The 21,007-nt window shown below is 42.8% G+C and overlaps 1 protein-coding gene across 1 annotated transcript in view; it reads right to left on the bottom strand.

Moving 5' to 3' along the window:
- LOC149468128 (uncharacterized) overlaps nucleotides 1-16,635 on the bottom strand; it is a 126,926-nt gene extending 110,291 nt beyond the window's left edge. Inside the window, exon 1 of the mRNA XM_089670605.1 lies at nucleotides 14,990-16,635. Coding sequence (XP_089526731.1) covers nucleotides 14,990-16,609 — 1,620 coding nt within the window. The 5' untranslated portion in view covers nucleotides 16,610-16,635. The remainder of the gene's footprint in view (nucleotides 1-14,989) is intronic.
- Nucleotides 16,636-21,007: the final 4,372 nt, after the last annotated feature.

The following is a 21,007-nucleotide window of genomic DNA, read 5'->3' as shown; positions in this document are numbered from 1 at the left end:
GCAGAAAGGAAGAAAAGAGGGTAACAGTAATGAGAGGAGAGGGGGAGGAGAGGGGAGGAGAGAGGAAGGGGGGAGGAGAGGGGAGGGGAGAGGAGGAGAGGAGAAGAGAAGAGAGGAGAGGAGAAGAGAGAGGAGGAGAGGAGAGGAGAGGGGAGGAGGAGGAGGAGAGGAGAGGGGAGGAGGAGGAGAGGAGAGGGGAGGGGAGGGGAGGGGAGGGGAGGAGAGGGGAGGGGAGGGGAGGGGAGAGGAGAGGAGAAGAGAGGAGAGGAGAAGAGAGCCAAATCAGGATGTACTAGGGCACGGAGATGTATGGACTCCACGGATCCCACGTTTTATCACACATGTTGGTATTATGATGTAAAACACAGGTGAGTCTGTCGTTAATCAGGATCCAATCTCATTTGTTGTGAACATATTGAAGCGGAATAATTGATCTCTTCTAATATTCAGCAATAGTGATTCTCGCTGCTAACAGCATAGAAGTAAGACACTTAACCCCTCGCCTACCGGGCAGTTCTATCCCCTTCCTGCCCAGGCCAATTTTCAGCTTTCAGCACTGTCGCACTTTGAATGACAATTGCACGGTCATGCAACACTGTACCCATATGAAACTTCTACCATTTTTTTCACACAAAAAGAGTTTTCTTTTGATGTTATTTACTCACCGCTGGGGGTTTTATTTTTTGAGCTATAAACAAAAAAAGCACACATTTTGAAAAAAAAGGGTTTTTTTTGTTTCTATTATAAAATTTTGCAAACAGTTAATTTTTCTCCTTCACTGATGTGTGCTGATGAGACTGCACTGATAGGCAGCACTGATGTGCAGCAATGATAGGCAGCACTGATGGACAGCACTGATGGGCACTGATGAGGTGGCACAGATAGGCAGAACTTATAGGCGGCACTGATGATGATGCACTGATATGCAACAATGTTGGGCACTGATAGGAAGCACTCATAGGCACTGAGAGGTGACACTGATGGGTGGCACTGACTGATGGAACTGCTGAGCACTGATGGGTGGCACTGCTGGGCATCAATGGTGGACACTGATGGGCACAGGTGGTTAGCACTTCTGGGCACTTGTGGGCGGAACTGCAGGGCACAGGTGACTGGCACTGCTTGGCACTGATCATCAGGTCACTGATCATCAGTGCTGATCCCTCCTCTGAAAATTGCTGGTTATCAGCAGTACTTTCCTCATGCTGTGACAGTGTGAGGAAAGTGCAGCCAATAACTAACAACTGCATTTCCCGGTGATCTGCTGTGTCATTGGACATGGCTGATCACGTGCTAAAAGGCCGCTGTGATTGGCCTTTTACCACATCATGTGATCAGCTGTGTCCATAGAACACAGCAATCATGGGGATCGCAGAGTGCGTGCTCCGAGAGCGAGTGGGAGGGCATCATATGATGCCCTCCCAGAACCAGCCGACTGAAGTAAAGCCGTCATTCGGCTATCTGCGATCAGCAAGTGGTTAAGGGTCTTTTTTGGTACTGTAAGTGGAAATTTATGGAAGAGGCCATTTCCGGGACCTTACGAACATTAACCCCCATCACCCTATAGATAAGGTTAAACATGCAGATCCAAAATCTAGTAACTATCAGACATTGCCACCAAACGTGGAACATGGAACCCATCTGGCTGCAACACTGAAAGCACATTGGTGAGGCAGAAGGATGGTCCTCGCCGTCCGAGTTGGGACCCGGTACCATCGCAATAGTTTTATAGTTTGCTTCAATTCAGGTAGTAATGATGGAATCTTTAGATAATTCCAGGGCTATGTCTTGCCAAGCAGATAGATCATAACTAACATTCAGGTCCCGTTCCCATTGATCCATATAGGGGAGTTACAGTTTGGATCAGCAAGAAGGATGTACACCACACAAATACGGCCTCTAGAGAGATTTGTACGCTGACAGGAAAGTTCAAAACTGGTAAGAATGGGCGCTCCATCTAGTAAAACAATTTTCAAGTAGATAAAAGTGGCAATTTGATTATATCTGAAAATTTATGTATAATATCTTCTATCGTTCCACACAAAACGAAGCACCTCTGCCTGTAGGAGCCGCAGCTCGCGTCTCAGAAATGGTACCGGTAAGGTCCAAAAGAAGTATAATATTCGAGTTAAAAAGGTCATTTTAATAGAGCTGATCCTGCCAAACCAAGATATAGAGTAAGCAGCCCAACGATGAAGATCTTCCGGAAGTCATTTGAAAAGAGGGGGATAGTTCGCTTGGTATAATAGGGTCTCAATTGAGGCCATCAAATTAACCCCCAAATAGGGTAAGGAGTTGCTGAAAGTCATAGAGTTTGAAGCCGTTGCTCCATTGAAGAAGGTAACAAAACATTAAGGGCTAACGTTTTATGAGAATTTAGAGTCAGCCCAGAAAGTTCAGAGAAGTGACTCAAGAGAGACAATAGATTAAGTAAAGTGGCCAGAGGGGATGTAACATACATGAGAACATCATCAGCAAATAAAGAGCATTTATGTTTCTGATGACCACAGAGGACCCCATGGATTCTGGCATGAGAGCGGATCGCCATAGCTAAGGGTTCTATTGCCAAAGCAAAAAGCAGTGGGGAGAGTGGGCAACCCTGTCTAGTGCCACGTCGAATTTGGAACACAGGGGATCTGTAACTTCTAATGGACACTTGACCTGAGGGGGTGTTATATAATGACTTCAAAAGCACAAGAAACGCAGCACAAAATCCAAAAGCTCGCAAAACAGTAAACAAATATTCTCAAGTTAAGCTATCAAAAGCTTTATGGAGGTCCAAAGAAAGAATCAGCAATTCCCAAGAAAGTGGGGCATCCCAATTAGAGCGAACAGCAGAAATCAAAGCTACGGACCTTCAAATCTGATCTAACGTTTGGCAATCAGACCTGATTGGTCTTTGTGAACATACTGCGCCAAAAAGGAATTAAGACGCAGGGCCAAAAGTTTTGTCAATATTTTCAGGTCGCAATTTATTAGCAAAATAGGCCGATAATTAAGGATATCAGTCACATATTTATTAGGTTTAGGAATAACACTAATATCTGCTTTATTTTCATCTAAAGGAATCACCCGTCTTCTCTCAAGGAACTGAAGTAAAGAGCCATATGGGGGAGAAGATGGTCAGAGAAGGTTTTATAGTAAACATTTGGTAAACCGTCGGGGCCCGGGGACTTATGTGATGTTAGCATTTTAATAACTTTACCAAGTTCCCTACTAGTTATAGGTCGTTCCATAAGTTCCCTGTGGGCGTGTCAGGATTCTAGGTATGACCAGAGGTGTGTGGACTGACACAGGGAAACGCAGGCTTCAGATATGGTATAAACAATATAATTTATTAAGACTAACAATACAAGACGCAGTGCAAAACTAAACATAAACACAGTGCAAACAAACCAAACCAAACCACCCACAGATAACAATACATACAATGCAAGAGTCGTCAGGCAGGCCAGGTCAGTAGCAAATGGGCAAAATGGAGTACCAGGAACAGGTGGGAGAGTGGTCGGGGTCACAATCTGGGTTCAGTAACTCACAGGCAGCGCGGTGCAGAGGGTCAGGCAGAGAATGGTCAGGGTTACAAGCCAGGGATCAAGCAGAAGTCAGCAGAGGTCAGGATCAGGCAGGGTCGGCAAGAAGTCAGACAGAAACAGGAACAGGAATACAGGATACAAGATACAGGGGCCCATAGAAGCACACACCAAGGCCTTGACTGTGAGTCTGGTCATTCCTTAAATACAACCCCTGCAATCAGCTTCAGGTGTTTGGCTGACTGCAGGGGTGAGTCTCTGATTGCTGAGAGCACCCGCTGGCCAGCCCTGGTACTGCAGCCCACAAGGCAGGTGAGTCCCACCATTATTGGCAAGTCCATTCCTGACAGGGCGTCCACAAGGGAAGAGAGATGCAAGAGTCCTAAAAAATCTTGAAGTATGGAAGGCTCAACAAACTGGGGTGGACTATATAAGGTAGAATAAAACGTATTAAATTCCTGAAGGATTTCTGAGGATCCTGTGAGATGTGACCTCCAGGAAGCCTAAGCTTAGGAAGCGCCCAGTAAGTATGTTTAGGGTAAAGTTTAGAATCCGGTTTGTCTCGCCATGTGAAGAAGTTATGATTCCTCCATCATTTTCCAGTTTTGTGGTGAGACAAAGATTAAGCTCCAAACGAGCCTGTTCTACCTTAAGTAACAAGTCCGGGGTTGGAGAAATTTTATGTTGGGCCAGTAAAGCCTCGTATTCCTTAGTTTTGGCAGAAATCAACTCTTCATGAGATCACTTTAGTCTAGAGACTTGTTGGATAAAAAAAACCTCTGATAGAAGCTTTATGAGCTGCCCAGTTAATAGCCGGGGTCATGTCTTCCGCTGTACTAATGGTAAAGTAAGAGTTCAAATGCTCCACCACTTCAAGGCGAGTTGACTCATTGCTAAGAAGGGACTCATTCAATTGCCAGTGTGACTTGGCCAGATTGGCAGTTAAATTGGAGATTGTTAGCATCACCGAGTCATGATCTAACCAGGGTGTCCATACAATTTTAGCCGAACACAACTTAGGCAGCAACTCCATAGGGAGAAAGATGTGGTCTATACGTGAATACCGGTTGTGAGCTCTAGAGAAATGAGAGTAGTCTCTAGAAGTAGGATTGGCCTCTCTCCATGCATCCACCAAATTATAGCGATATAAAAGTTGAGCAAATTTGTGACTTTGTTTTGGGGGGACACAAGTTTGGTCACATGAGATTTATCAAGCCTTTGATCTAAAGCCAAATTCAAATCCCCCACTAAAATTACATCACCTTCCAGTTGCGGAGCTAAAGATTGAAACAGGGATCGAAAAAAGGCTAATTGATTCACATTAGGGGTGTAGTAAATCAGGAAAGTCACTAAGTCTCCCCCCAAGTGGCCTTTAACCAATAGATATCGCCCTTCCTTGTCTCGTATCACTTTAGATTCAGTAAATGATAACCGCTGGGCCAAACAGAGCGCTACCCCTTGTTTTTTCCCAGATGCATTAGCAAAAAAGCACACAGGGAAATCTCTATGAATACACCGTGGTGTGAAAGAGGAGACAAAATGGGTTTCCTGCAGAGCACCTACTGTATATCAGCTCCGAGGAACTTATAACGAGAAAAAACCTTGAGATGCTTAGAGGGGATCCCAAACCTGCACATTATGGGAGAGTAAGGGAACAACAACACTATTAGGTCTTAAGGTGGACATAGAAAAATGCAAGACAGCGATGGAGAGACCCACACATCCCCCCGTAGGGGAGATCAAGAATCCATAACCAAATAAAAATTCTCAAGATGACCCTCAATAAAAAACAATAAAAAAATAAGGAAGAAATAGGGGAGAGACAAAAGACACCCAGAAAATGGCTATCGTCAGTTCAAGTGGTAAAACAACAATATGCAGCATAAAACTGTAAAACACCAAATAACCCAGACACAAGGTCAAGGACTGGAAGAGTCTCCACCAAAGCATAGCAGTGGGGGGAGTCTTCCAATTAGGAAGAGCACATAGACGCTTCCCGGCACCATGGGGTCTGTAACAGACATGTATAAGAAAGGTTCCTAACCCCAGAGAAATAGAATACCTGACATATATCCAATCTAGTCAGTAAACAGGTAAAAAGCAATACAATTAAAAAACAAAATATTCCTTTACCTGTGAAGAAAGAAAACTCACTTTTCTTAGGGGGATTCAACACATTTTTAGCTATGCGGTCACACAACCTTGGGGCTCTCTATATACAAACTTTGGTTGGGTTGGTAAATATTTTGATAAATATAGTTAAAAATGTGGTGAATCCCCCTAAGAAAAGTGAGTTTTCTTTCTTCACGGGTAAAGGATTTGTCCCATGCAAAAAATGCTATGGATGTACAAGAACTAAAGGGATTAAACAGAAAATAACTAATTTTAAAGCAATAAGTACAAATAAAGGTGATTTAATGAGAGATTGTATTACATACAAGACAGAAGGGGGAGTTTATGTGCTGGAATGTAGCTGTGGGATGTTGCAGGCTCTACAGAATGAAGCAGGAATAGTAGTCATGGTTACCTAGATGCATATACGGGCTTTTCCCTGACGAAGCCACGTGGTTGGTGGTGTAACGCGTGGCGGCGGAGCCTAGTGACATAATTACCAGCTTTTTACAGAGCGGGAGTTTTGAAATGCAAATCGCTATGTTACTGCTTCTATCATCTGAGAAGAATTCCGTTTTACATTATTATGGAAGGTGGTGCCTGTCATCTGCTGACATCTAGAGCATCGGAATTACCAGGCTTGGTTGATCTGTATTCATTCATAGGTCCATGGTAGGAGGAGAGCGGCCATCCATACGATTTTTGAGGTGGAGGAACATTGAGTTAAGGTGGATCACCGTGTTTTTCAAATAGACTTTATATATTCCGATCACATCGTAGTGATTCTTCACCATTCAAGCACTTTATTAGATTTTCACCTTTTAAGCACTTTATATGTATATTTATATTTCATATTTTGATTGAACTATCATGTTTGAATCTGTTCCCGTCTTTATATAATTTAACATAACATAATACAATACAATATAATAGAATACAGTATATCTCCTGACATTTAGGGGTCTATTGATAAAAACATTTGTCTAGCAATCCACTCAGTGACAAAGCATGTACATTCCTTCTGTGTGATGGGAAACAATTTAAAATGATTTTTGACCTAAAATGGAAAATGTTGCATTTTGTTAGAATTTCTATGAGGAAGATCATATTTTCATCGTTTTCCATGGGAGTTTTTAAACCAAATAATAGACAAGGGTCATTTTCAGGTCTCAAGTCCCACAAGGGACAAACTTCTCCCCAACTGAAGTATTTAGTTCTGTGTATAGAGAAGGAATGGAAGCCGGGACCCCTCAGTGCAGGAACAAGGGGGGGGGGGGTGATTACAAACACCAAATAATCCCGTGGTGGTCCCCACATCCTCTAGTCTAGCTGAGATATCATTGTTCTGCCAACAAGAAGGATGAACAAGATGAAGAGACGCGGTATATGGAAGTATTCTCTACGTTTCTGCAGACACAGGGACCATTATTCCATTATTCCAAGCTGAGGGATTCTGTGAGAGCTTGGGAATAAACATCACAATGGAAGAAACATATATTCATTGACTTAAACCCAAAAACCCACAATTATAGTGAAAAAATCAAGACCCAAAGAGATTACCCAAAAATAAAAAATATAAAATATATATAAAAGAACAAAAATAAAATAAAGTTCCAATATGCAAAGAGTCCAAATAATGTGTCCAAACAAAGATCAATTTCTTGATAGGAAGACGCTTCCTACTCCACAGAAGAAGATGGAAATCAATCACAGGTGCTCTTCAAATACCTCAAAAAACAAAATCTCAACATAGTATATTACCTTTTAAATCCCAGAACTAAAGTGCCACACGTGTATCATGCAAAAAAACACTCCAGTGTCACAGCACTCATGTGAAAAGAAAATTAATAAATATCACTGCAAACTATATATAAAGTGCATAATTACCCTAAAACAAACAGATTCCAGCTTGTAATCAACCACATATGTACAGAGTGTCCTTAGATTGGTATCCTCTTGTTCCTCAGGACCTCACAAACAGACCAGGAATCAGTATGTGAATTATAATCATATATAACATTTATTGTAGCCACTTACATATAAAAACGATAAGATCAGCAAGACAGCATCAAATTCCTCATGCCCAGTATACGATCCCCTTTCCGTGTGTAGAGGGTCTCCCGATCACCAGATAATTCCCCCTTGCTACTCCTATCCAGCACTATCACTTTGTAGCTCTGGGGGACACCTGAAGTGCACCGTTACTCTCCAGCCTCCAACACACAGGGATTCCAGAATCCAAAATGGCTGCCGCAGCACTTCTGGGAACGTCACGTGCCCTGGACGCGTTTCGTCTCTTCCGGACTTTGTCAACAAGGATCTGTGGGTTTTTGGGTTTAAGTCAATGAATATATATTTTATTAGTACTTCAGGGGAAGGATATTGATATGACTTTAAGGGATTTCTGAGGATTTTATATATATACGTGTGCTGATTTATATTTATTCTATCACAATGGAAGAGTTTCTGTCCTCCAATGTAATGAGGACAAGAGAAGTCCCACATCATGGATTATACACTGTGTCACAGATAAAGCACACACCCACAATGACTAGCTAACCAAGGCATGGTCAGCCCGTGACTTGGGGTAAAGAGGGAATGAGGACTTTGAGCATATAAGACTGGTCAGGATACCCTTTCACAGCCCGCACTACCTCTGGCCAACACTAGAGGGAGACTCTACGCCAGCTGGCTGACCACACACAGGCAGATACAAATCTTATATACAATCTGGTGCACACGAAGGGTTGAGGAGCAGTCTACCAATTGGCACACCCTTCTAGGAATCCTCCAGCTATCCAACAAGCTAGAACCCCGGTGTTAATCACTCTTCCACTGTCCACACACCCCCCACACCAGACACACAACAAACGATAGCTTCCCACCAACCAACAGTTTGTCCACAGACTCGTCTGCTGGTCCACTACACACACACAGAGCTCTCCGTCTGGCAGATCTGCTATGTTACAATCTGCAGACAATCTGCCAACACACAGTGCAATTGCATACAGATTGGCAATGAACTTAGACCGAGCACATAGACTCTACAATACAACAATCTCTCCGGAGATATGAGCCCGAGCTTAGTACGCAGAAGTCACTTATTCATTTTATGATGTAATATCCCGAAAGTGGGTAATGCATTAAATATGTACAAAGAAAAAAAAAGTTGCAGAAAATACAAAAATGCACACAATTGGCTATTCACAATAAAATAAAAGGGAATAAAACCAGAAATAGAACTTTTACCAAGATTTATCCTGTGACTGGAGCAAGTCAGAGAAAGTCTGTGATTCACCAGTCACATGGAACCGGCTCCGTACGAATCACCCCGTCCATTTCTCAGGGTCCTCAATTTATTAAAATATGGATGTGGGCTGCACATTAGCCCTTGGCCAATCAACCCTGGGGGGTGTTCCTGTACCACAGGATGTTCTGGGTTCTGAAGTGCCCAGAGCTGAATGGGCCAGGAATGGTTTGGATCACTTGGTCAGGGATAGAATTTCCAACACCAGTGTGTTAGTCTGAACAGAACAGTACCAATCGCTGTTCAGCTGTCTCAATTAGGCACCATAGAACCATTTTGTGTTTCTCTGGGATTCCACAGGGGCTACAAATACAGTTTTACATGCAGATGTAGCCTACAGTGTATCCAAACAGAAAGAAGTATTTTCATCCCTCTGCAACAAATATTTTAGCTTTTATGAGAGATGAAATAAATTCCTTTGATTTGTGGATATAAATCAAAGCTGACAAACACTTCAGAGCCTTCTCACGGTCTCCTGCTGACTCTTGTAGCCAAAATGACTAGGATTCTTCTTCTAGGTTCAAGAAAGTGGCAAACTCTGGCTACATAGGTGACAATATTTTATTGACATCTAGGTGTCACCTCCAGCCTAGAAGATGCTCTGTCCTTTCAGATGCTAATTGAGAACATATGTGTCTGACTGATTACTGAATACTGATCTGAAATAACATGGAATTAATCTAGATCTACAATTACATATTTCTACTGATCACATCTCAGCTACCCAAATCTTAAATTTATGTTATGCACTGCTACAAAAAATTAAAGGAAGACTTTGATAACTCATCATATCTCAATGGGGACAAATCTGCTGCTGGATCTCTATACTGATATGGACTGGATAATGTGTTAGGAATGTAAGGATGCCCCATCATTTGATGGAAATGAAAATTATTGACCTACAGAGGACTAAAAACAAAAACACCCCAAAAATCAAGAAAAAAATGATACAGCAGGCGAATCCATTTTACCGAAATGTAATTGCAGCAACTCAGAATGGTCCTCAGTAGTTTGTATGGCCCCCAAGTGCTTGTATGCATGCCTGACAATGTTGGGCCATGCTCCTAATGAGATGGAAGATGGTGTCCTGGGGGATTTTCTCCCAGATCTGGACCAGGGCATCACAGTGCTCCTGGACAGTCTGAGGTGCAACAGGGTGGCATCAGATGGACTGAAACATCACATCCCAGAGGTGTTCTATTGGATTTAGGTCAGGCCAGCATGGGGGCCATTCAGTGGTATTAATTCCTTCATCCTCCAGAAACTTCCTGTACACTTTTGCCACATGAGGCTGGGCATTGTCATGCACCAGGAGGAACCCAGGACCCACTGCACCAGGAGGAACCCAGGACTCACTGCACCAGTGTAGGGTCTGACAATGGGTCCAATGATTTCATCTTGTTACCTAATGGCAGTCAGGGTGCCATTGTTTAGCCTGTAGAGGTCTGTGCATCCCTCCATGGATATGCCTCCTCAGACCATCACTGACCCACCACCAAAACGGTCATGCTAAATGATGTTACAGGCAGCAGAATGTTCTCCAGAACCTTTCATGTCTGTCACATGTGCTCAGGGGGAACCTGCTCTCATCTGTGAAAAGCACAGGGTGCCAGTGGTGGACCTGCCAATTCTAATGTTCAATGGCAAATTCCAATGGAGCTCTATGGTGCCAGGCAGTGAGCACAGGGCCCACTAGAGGATGTCAAGCCCTCAGGCCACTATCATAAAGTCTGTTTCTGATTGTTTGATCAGAGACATACACACCAGTGGCCTGCTGGAGGTCATTTTGTCAGGCTCTGGCAGTGCTCATCCTGTTCCTCCTTGCACAAAGGAGCAGATACAGTTCTGCTGGTGGGTTAAGAAACTTCTTTGGCCATGTCCAGCTCTCTTAGAGTAACTGCCTGTCTCCTGGAATCTCCTCTGTGCTCTCTTCTCCTAGAATCTCCTCCGTGCTCTCTTCTCCTGGAATCTCCTCTGTGCTCTCTTCTCCTAGAATCTCCTCCGTGCTCTCTTCTCCTGGAATCACCTCCGTGCTCTCGTCTCCTGGAATCTCCTCCGTGCTCTCGTCTCCTGGAATCTCCTCCGTGCTCTCGTCTCCTGGAATCTCCTCCATGCTCTTGAGATTGTGCTGGGAGACACAGCAAACCTTCTGGCAATGGCACGTATTGATGTGCCATCCTGGAGGAGTTGGACTGCCTGTGCAACCTCTGTAGGGTCCAGGTATGGCCTCATGCTACCAGTAGTGACACTGACCCTAGCCAAATGCAAAACTAGTGAAGAACAGTCAGAAAAGATGAGTAGGGAAAAAAATGTCAGTGGCCTCCACCTGTAAATTCCTGTTTTGAAGGTTGTCTCATTGTTGCCCATCTAGAGCACCTGTTGTTAATTTCATTAACACCAAAGCAGCTGAAACTGATGAACAGCCCCCTCTGCGACTTACCTGACCAGATCCATATCCCAGGAGTTTAATTGGCTTGATGCTAGACTCGGATTAAGTCTCCCTTTCATTTTTTGAGCCGTGTATTATGAATGCTAACTCTACAAAGCTGCAGATCTGTGAGAGTTCTTTTCTGGATTCTTCTGTTTATAGATTACTGAGACCTTTACAGTAAGATGTGCATTTCCTCATGTAATGTTATATTTGTGTGTTTTGTTTTTTCTGTTGGTTGGACTGGATGGATTGGTGTCTTTTTTCCATCCAGATGAACTCTGTAACTATGTAACAAGGTGACTCCAGTAACAATGCTGAGACTCATTTAGCTTTGGTGAAAAGGTACAAAAAGAAACCTCCCTGTTTCCATATATTTCAGATTATACAAAAAGACGTGATGGGGATAAAATACCAGATTGTCTCATAAGAATGTAGGACGTATATTATGGTATGTTTGTTGATTTGTAATCCCATGATATATATTTAGTGTGTTGGAGTTTATCGGTATTGTTAGGAATATTGTATGCATGCTACCAAAGCCGTAATCAATCAGTAGATCAGTATACAAATTATTATTTTATTATCTCTCCTCTGTGTGTACAACTATTATTCTAATTGCTTTATGTAATCCAACCTCCTGATAGTTACAATTCTCCATTTAATCACTGTTACACCAAAACATAATGATTGTAAATGAGGAATAATATCTACTCTCCAAGGCATTCTATAGATTTCACAAGGGCCAATTTGTTATAGTGAAATATTCATTTTTCCCGATCACAGATTAGTTACTTCCGTCCCCAAATAAACTCAGACCAGACAATTCTTATCCAAGGATGACACCCAGTGGCCATGGGAGGTAATGCTTGAGTAAACATGGGTTGGAGAATCAGATTCCCCAATCACAGAGAAGGTTCCACCTCCTGGCCAGGTTTATTCACATTTGATGAGTGTATAAGTCATAACTAGATAAAACCGGCAGGAACACTCACAGAGGGAGGAAAATCTACACAGCCATCTGGAAGGTAGACATCATCTCAGACTCAGATCATCTAAAGACACTCATCAACTGAAGAAGAGACACCATTTTGTGGAAGCTCAAATCCACCCATTGATCGGCAGCCATCTTTAAGGCTGATCATCAGTTCTCCAAAAAGATGACCTGATACTTGGAGGGTAATTTACATATTTTCTGTTGATTTTGCTTGCTTAGACTAGTAAGCCAATTGTCACATTCCTTTGTGTAACCTAATAACTCTCCCCATGATAACATCACTTCAAGTTAAGTCATTTATAAAAATGTTCCTGTTCTTAGGCCATACTGGTGGACAATTCTGCATAGTTTATTCAATCTGCAGGAGACAGATTATTGTCCGTTTTCATTGGTTATGATGTTTACAGGGAGAAACTGATTATTGAATTTAATTCACTCTATTTTAGAGCTTTTACAGAAACATCTTAGTGTCAGTGTAAATCACAATCTGACTATTGTTTATGGTGTTTGTAAGTGACTTATGTACATAAATACTGATTTTCATACTCTGCAGTCTATACCTACACAGATCTTGTTTGAGTTCTTAAAGAAGTTTTCAGATTAATTAAGTCAAATTATTTTTGTAAATCATTTTTTGTATTGGAGACACTGTGATTTGATTGATTTATCTGACTAAATCAATTGTTCGGGTGTTCCCTGACAATTTGGATACTAGATGTACTAATTGCTAGGATACTTAGCGTCATCTAAAAACCAATTGAGGTATTTTTGGTTAAAATCAATGGTTGGTTTAATTCTGTGGTTTTATGTAATTTATGTCTTCAATGTCTACTGTACTTGAAAATGTATGAGTGTGATCTCAGGTATTTGTATGACACCACCCCTGACACAGTAAACTAAGGGGTCTATGTGAAAAATATGTTGGGGGAGTGTGGCAAGCATGTGTCCAGCTGTGACAAATTCTGGCCGTATTTTAATAAACTTAGTAACTTCCTATAATCGTCAGCTCCCTCTAGTGGCCATAATGATGTATTACTTCCAAAATACCTCAATCAGGAAAAACAGTTCATTACGGAATTATGGCCACTAGATGGAGCCAATGATCATAGGAAATCCCTGTATGAAAAGACCAACATGTGACATGGCTGAATGAATGCTGGTCATATTAGTTCATCTATTCTCTAAGTGGGGCGGTATCTATTGGGCCAATCCCTTTTACAAACCACACATAATATCGCCCTTCAAAGTGAAAACAGAAACGATTTGCACAAAATCAAAGAGTAGAAATATTTTCCGGTGGATCCCCTCTACCCTGACCCCATATGTAGACATAGAACAACAAGCTGTGTTCCCTCTCGTGCCGCACTCCTCCAACCACCCAAACCCACACAGAAGCCAAGGGAAATAATGAGAGGAAAGTTCCCCCCTAGTTTGGGGCGGAGTTCTCCTTCCGTCCTGTTGGGGGATGGGAGAAGGATGGACTGAAGACAGAGAGATGCTTTGGGGTCACCACTGTTCTGTAGAGCCTTGAAATGAAGGACATCAACTTCAGAAGTTCTTGTTGTCTGTGTAAAGTTCCCCGATAACGAGATCTGGGCTCTCCCGGCTTCTAGCTCTGTAACCCGCTATATCATTATCAGGAAACGCAACTCCGACACCCAAGAAGGGCTGAAGTTGTGTCCTTCATTTCCAGGATCTACTGACCACTCTGCACCCCGACATTTACTGCACTTCATCCATGTCTTTGGGGGCCTCTCATCTCCTTATCAACTGTTTCTTCCATGATGAAGATCAGCCATGGAGTATATCTGAGGTGTATATCAGGGTGTGCTTCTTCCCCACATGAGAGCTGGGATGTCCAGCAACATTCATCTAGAAGACATTTCCCGCACTCAAGGCACTAATACACCTCCAGGGTTGTGTGGGACCCCTGATGTACAGGAAGACAGGACTTCAGTGAGGAACATTTCCCTCACTCAGTACAGGAAAGTGGCTGCTTCCCCGTGTGAGATCTCTGATGTTTGGAAAGATGCGACTTCCATGAAAAACATTTCCCGCACTTAGGACAGGAATACAGCTTCTCCCCCGTGTGAGATCTCTAATGTCTATAAAGGTGGGAATTCTGTGAAAAACATTTCCTGCACTCCAGACAGAAATATCACTTTTCCCCTGTGTGAGATCTCTGATGTGTATGAAGATGTGACTTCCATGAAAAACACTTTCCGCACTTAGGACAGGAATAAAGCTTCTCCCCTGTGTGAGATCTCTGATGTGTGTGAAGGCTAGACTTCACTGAAAAACATTTTCCGCACTTAGAACAGGAATTTCTGTGTGAGATCTCTGAGTGTGTGACATTTCTGATGTGTGTAAAGATTGAACTTCCATGAAAAACATTTCCCGCACTCAGGACAAGAATACATCTACCCTGTGTGAGACTTCTTCCCCGTGTGAGATCTCTGATGGTTGGAAAGACTGGACTTCAGTGAAAAACATTTCCCACAGTCAGGACAGGAAAGTGGCTTCTCCTCTGTGTGAGATCTCTGATGAATGGAAAGACTGGTCTTAGCTAAAAAACATTTCCCACACTCAGGGCAGGAATATGGCTTCTCCCCCATGTGAGATCTTTGATGTCTGGAAAAATTGTATTTCTGTGAAAAACATTTCCCGCACTCAGAACAGGAATACGGCTTCTCCCCTGTGTGAGATCTCTGATGTTTGGAAAAATTGGATTTTGTTAAAAAACATTTCCCGCACTCAGGACAGGAATATGGCTTCTCCCCTGTGTGAGATCTCTGATGTGTGTGAAGACTGAACTTGTCTGAAAAACATTTCCCACAATCTAGACAGGAATAAGGCTTCTCCCCTGTGTGAGATCTCTGATGTATGTGAAGACTGGACTTCACTGAAAAACATTTCCCACACTCTAGACAGGAATAAGGCTTCTCCCCTGTGTGAGATCTCCGATGTGTGTGAAGATGGGACTTGACTGAAAAACATTTCCCACACTCTAGACAGGAATAAGGCTTCTCCCCTGTGTGAGATCTCTGATGTGTGTGAAGACTGGACTTGTCTGAAAAACATTTCCCACACTCAGGACAGGAATATGGCTTTTCCCCTGTGTGAGATCTCTGATGTGTGTGAAGATGGGACTTGCCTGAAAAACATTTCCCACACTCTAGACAGGAATACGGCTTCTCCCCTGTGTGAGATCTCTGATGTGTGTGAAGATGGGACTTGCCTGAAAAACATTTCCCACACTCTAGACAGGAATACGGCTTCTCCCCTGTGTGAGATCTCTGATGTGTGTGAAGACTGGACTTGACTGAAAAACATTTCCCACACTCAGGACAGGAATACGGCTTCTCCCCTGTGTGAGATCTCTGATGTATGCAAAGATGTGACTTCTGTGTAAAACATTTCCCGCACTCAGGACAGGGATATGGAATCTCCCCTGTGTGAGATCTCTGATGTCTGGAAAGATGATAATTATCTGAAAAACATTTCCTGCACTCAGGACAGGAATACAGCTTCTCCCCCGTGTGAGATCTCTGATGTCTGGAAAGATGATACTTATCTGAAAAACATTTCCCACACTCAAAACAGGAATACGGCTTCTCCCCTGTGTGAGATCTTTGATGTGTGAAAAGACTGGACTTCACTGAAAAACATTTCCCACACTTAGTACAGGAATATGGCTTCTCCCCCGTGTGAGATCTCTGATGTGTGTGAAGACAATACTTGTCTGAAAAACATTTCCCACACTCAGGACAGGAATACAGCTTCTCCCCTGTGTGAGATCTCTGATGTTTGTAAAGATGGGACGTCTGGGAAAAACATTTCCCGCACTCAGGACAGGAATACGGCTTCTCCCCCGTGTGAGATCTCTGATGTGTGGAAAGATTGGACTTCTGCGAAAAACATTTCCCGCACTCAGGACAGGAATACGGCTTCTCCCCTGTGTGATATCTTTTATGCACATTAAGATGGTATGTAGAACTTAACCTCTTCCCGCACTCAGTACAGGAGAAGCTCTCCTCTGTTGGAAGGCCGGCCCGGTCCCGCACAGTCTGAGATTCCACAGGATACGAGGAATCCGATGGTCCATCTACACTGGGTGGTGCCGGATGGACATTGGAGGGAGCCGGGTTTTCTCCTGGACTATACTGTGTGATGTCCTCATCTTCTACTTTCCAGTCTGGAGACAAAGTGAGACAATCCTCTGAGGTTTTCCTCATCTCCCGGCCATGGACTAAAATACAAAGACAAAGAGGATTACTAGACAGGAGCTGATTGGTTCCCCCAAACCAGGACTCCGCCCACATCAGGCAGCTTGGTCTCTGAGGAGCTTACAATTCCACCCTCAAGGGAACTAGGAAATGGCTCCTCTGATCTCCTACCAGGTCATTTCTTTATTCATGGACCTTAGTCAGAGAGTGAGGAAACAACCAGAACTGTCTTTTATAGGAGGGACAGTGATGAGGGGATTATAGGACGAGGGTCCCCACCCCCTCTATCACTCATCGCCATCTTCCCAACACAAGAAGTACTGCACTTCCTTATTTACTCCATGATTTAGTCATGAAGATCAGCGGGGCTGAGCCCCACCAGAGGTCAGAGAGTGAGGATGGGGGGAGAACAACCAAGATGAAGACTGGACTGATCCTGAAGACCACCATCATTGGGGTATTGACTCCTCCCTCATTATCACTTTCTGTTTAAGAGTCCAAAGTTGGAGGATGTTATCACATTATTATCACCATGTAAAAGTCTGTGCTCCAATCACATCATCCGATATAAAATGTCCAGCTGGGAGGAAATGGGGGGAACAAAAGAGAATCCATATTATGTGTATATATAGCAGTGGGGGAGGGGGGAGAGCAGAAGTCAGGAGTAGGTAATGTACACCATAGAGTATATATTGTAGGGGTCAGGAGTATGTAATGTACAACATAGAGTATATAGTGCAGGGGTCAGGAGTATGTAATGTACAACATAGAGTATATAGTGCAGGGGTCAGGAGTATGTAATGTACAACATAGAGTATATAGTGCAGGGGTCAGGAGTATGTAATGTGCAACAAAGAGTATATAGTGCAGGGGTCAGGAGTATGTAATGTGCAATATAGAGTATATAGTGCAGGGGTCAGAAGTATGTAATGTACAACACAGAGTATATAGCGCAGGGGTCAGGAGTATGTAATGTACAACAAAGAGTACATAGTGCAGGGGTCAGGAGTATGTAATGTTTAACATAGAGTATATAGTGCAGGGGTCAGGAGTATGTAATGTACAACATAGCGTAAATAGTGCAGGGGTCAGGAGTATGTAATTGTACAAGAGTATATAGCACAGGGGTCAGGAGTATGTAAAGTACAACATGGAGTTAATAGTGCAGGCGTCAGGAGTATGTAATGTACAACACAGAGTATATAGTGCAGGGGTCAGGAGTATGTAATGTACAACACAGTATATAGTGCAGGGGTCAGGAGGATGAAATGTACAGCATAGAGTATATAGTGCAGGGGTCAGGAGTATGTAAAGTACAACAGAGTATATGGTGCAGGGGTCAGGAGAATCTAATGTACAACAGAGTATATAGTGCAGGGGTCAGGAGAATGTAATGTACAACAGAGTATATAGTGCAGTGGTCAGGAGTATGGAATGTACAACATACAGTATATAGTGCAGGGGTCAGGAGTATGTAATGTACAACATAGAGTATATAGTGCAGGGGTCAGGAGTATGTAATGTACAACATAGAGTATATAGTGCAGGGGTCAGGAGTATGTAATGTACAACAGAGTATATAGTAGTGGGGTCAGGAGTATGTAATGTACAACAGAGTATACAGTGCAGGGGTATGTAATGTACAAGTTATATAGTATAAGGGTCATGACTCTCAGTATTAGTATTCTGTAATCAGTGGAAGCTTAAATGTTTACTGTAGACAACATGTAGAGGTGATCTGGATTAAACCATCATGAAACAGGTTAGATTGGAGGTGACCAAATCCATGGACAGAGAGGTGGCGGTGGACATGATATACAAGGACAGAGAGGTGATTATGGCCGTGGCATACTTGGACAGAGGGGTGGCGGTGGTCGTGGTATACTTGGACAGAGAAATCTGAATGTAAATGGATTGAAAACTGGCTAAAAGATCGTATTCAGAGAGTAGTGGTTAATGATTCATACTCTGAATGGTCTAGGGGTGTCAGTGGAGCACCCCAAGGTTCAGTCTTATTAGTGGGGTACTCCAGGGTTCAGTGTTATTAGTGGGGTACACAAGGGTTCAGTGGTATTAGTGGGGAACCCCAAGGTTCAGTGTTATTAGTGGGGTACCCCAAGGTTCAGTATTAGTGGGGTACCCCAGGGTTCAGTGTTATTAGTGGGGTACCCCAGGGTTCAGTGTTATTAGTGGGGTACCCCAAGGATCAGTGTTATTAGTGGGGTACCCCAAGGTTCAGTGTTATTAGTGGGGTACCCCAAGGTTCAGTGTTATTAGTGGGGTACCCCAGGGTTCAGTGTTGGGACCCTTACTTATTAATATATATATAAACAATATGGGGTGTGAGATTATAAATCCCATTCCAGTCTTTGCAGATGACACCAAGCTGTGCCGGGGAATAACGTCCTTACAGGATGTCTCCAACTTACAAGCCGACCTCAATGCTCTGTGTAATTGGGGGGCTATGGGGCCAATGAGGGCTAATGGTGATAAATGTAAGGTTCTGCACTGGGGGGGCTAAGAATATGCATCATACATACTAGGGGGGTACAACTGGGGGGTCAATGGTGGAGAAGGATCTGGGGGGTCAATGGTGAAGGATCTGGGGGGGTCAATGGTGAAGGATCTGGGGGGGAGTCAATGGTGGAGAAGGATTTGGGGGGTCAAAGAACTTTGGGGAACTGGAGAAAGTACAAAGAAAGGCAACCAAACTGATACGAGGCATGGAGGAGATCAGCTATGAGGAAAGAGTAGAGGAACTGAATGTATTCTCTACTGAGAAGAGGAGATTAAGGGGGGATATGATCTCCATGTATAATACATAAGGGGGGATATGATCTCCATGTATAATACATAAGGGGGGATATGATCTCCATGTATAATACATAAGGGGGATATGATCTCCATGCATAATACATAAGGGGGGATATGATCTCCATGCATAATACATAAGGGGAGATATGATCACCATGTATAATACATAAGGGGGGATATGGTCTCCATGTATAATACATAAGGGGGGATATGATCACCATGTATAATACATTAGGGGGGATATGATCACCATGGATAATACATAAGGGGGATATGATCACCATGTATAATACATAAGGGGGATATGATCTCCATGTATAATACATTAGGGGGGATATGATCACCATGGATAATACATAAGGGGGATATGATCACCATGTATAATACATAAGGGGGATATGATCTCCATGTATAATACATAAGGGGGATATGATCACCATGTATAATACATAAGGGGGGATATGATCTCCATGTATAATACATAAGGGGGATATGATCACCATGTATAATACATAAGGGGGGATATGATCTCCATGTATAATACATAAGGGGGGATATGATCTCCATGTATAATACATAAGGGGGGGATATGATCTCCATGTATAATACATAAGGGGGGATATGATCTCCATGTATAATACATAAGGGGGGGATATGATCTCCATGTATAATACATAAGGGGGGATATGATCTCCATGTATAATACATAAGGGGGGATATGATCACCATGTATAATACATAAGGGGGGATATGATCTCCATGTATAATACATAAGGGGGGATATGATCTCCATGCATAATACATAAGGGGGGATATGATCTCCATGTATAATACATAAGGGGGGATATGATCTCCATGTATAATACATAAGGGGGGGATATGATCACCATGTATAATACATAAGGGGGGATATGATCACCATGTATAATACATAAGGGGGATATGATCTCCATGTATAATACATAAGGGGGGATATGATCTCCATGTATAATACATAAGGGGGGATATGATCTCCATGCATAATACATAAGGGGGGGGGATATGATCTCCATGTATAATACATAAGGGGGAGGGATATGATCTCCATGTATAATACATAAGGGGGGATATGATCACCATGTATAATACATAAGGGGGGATATGATCTCCATGTATAATACATAAGGGGGGATATGATCACCATGTATAATACATAAGGGGGGATATGATCTCCATGTATAATACATAAGGGGGGATATGATCACCATGTATAATACATAAGGGGGGATATGATCTCCATGTATAATACATAAGGGGGGATATGATCTCCATGTATAATACATAAGGGGGATATGATCTCCATGCATAATACATAAGGGGGGATATGATCTCCATGCATAATACATAAGGGGAGATATGATCTCCATGTATAATACATAAGGGGGGGGATATGATCTCCATGCATAATACATAAGGTGGGATATGATCTCCATGTATAATACATAAGGGGGGATATGATCTCCATGTATAATACATAAGGGGGGATATGATCTCCATGTATAATACATAAGGGGGGATATGATCTCCATGTATAATACATAAGGGGGATATGAT

The sequence above is a fragment of the Staurois parvus genome, unplaced genomic scaffold (genome assembly GCF_062004578.1).
Source record: "Staurois parvus isolate SC_StPar_1 unplaced genomic scaffold, SC_StPar_1.0 ptg000092l, whole genome shotgun sequence".
Lineage (NCBI taxonomy): Eukaryota > Metazoa > Chordata > Amphibia > Anura > Ranidae > Staurois > Staurois parvus.
This window is presented reverse-complemented; position numbering and strand designations above follow the sequence as displayed.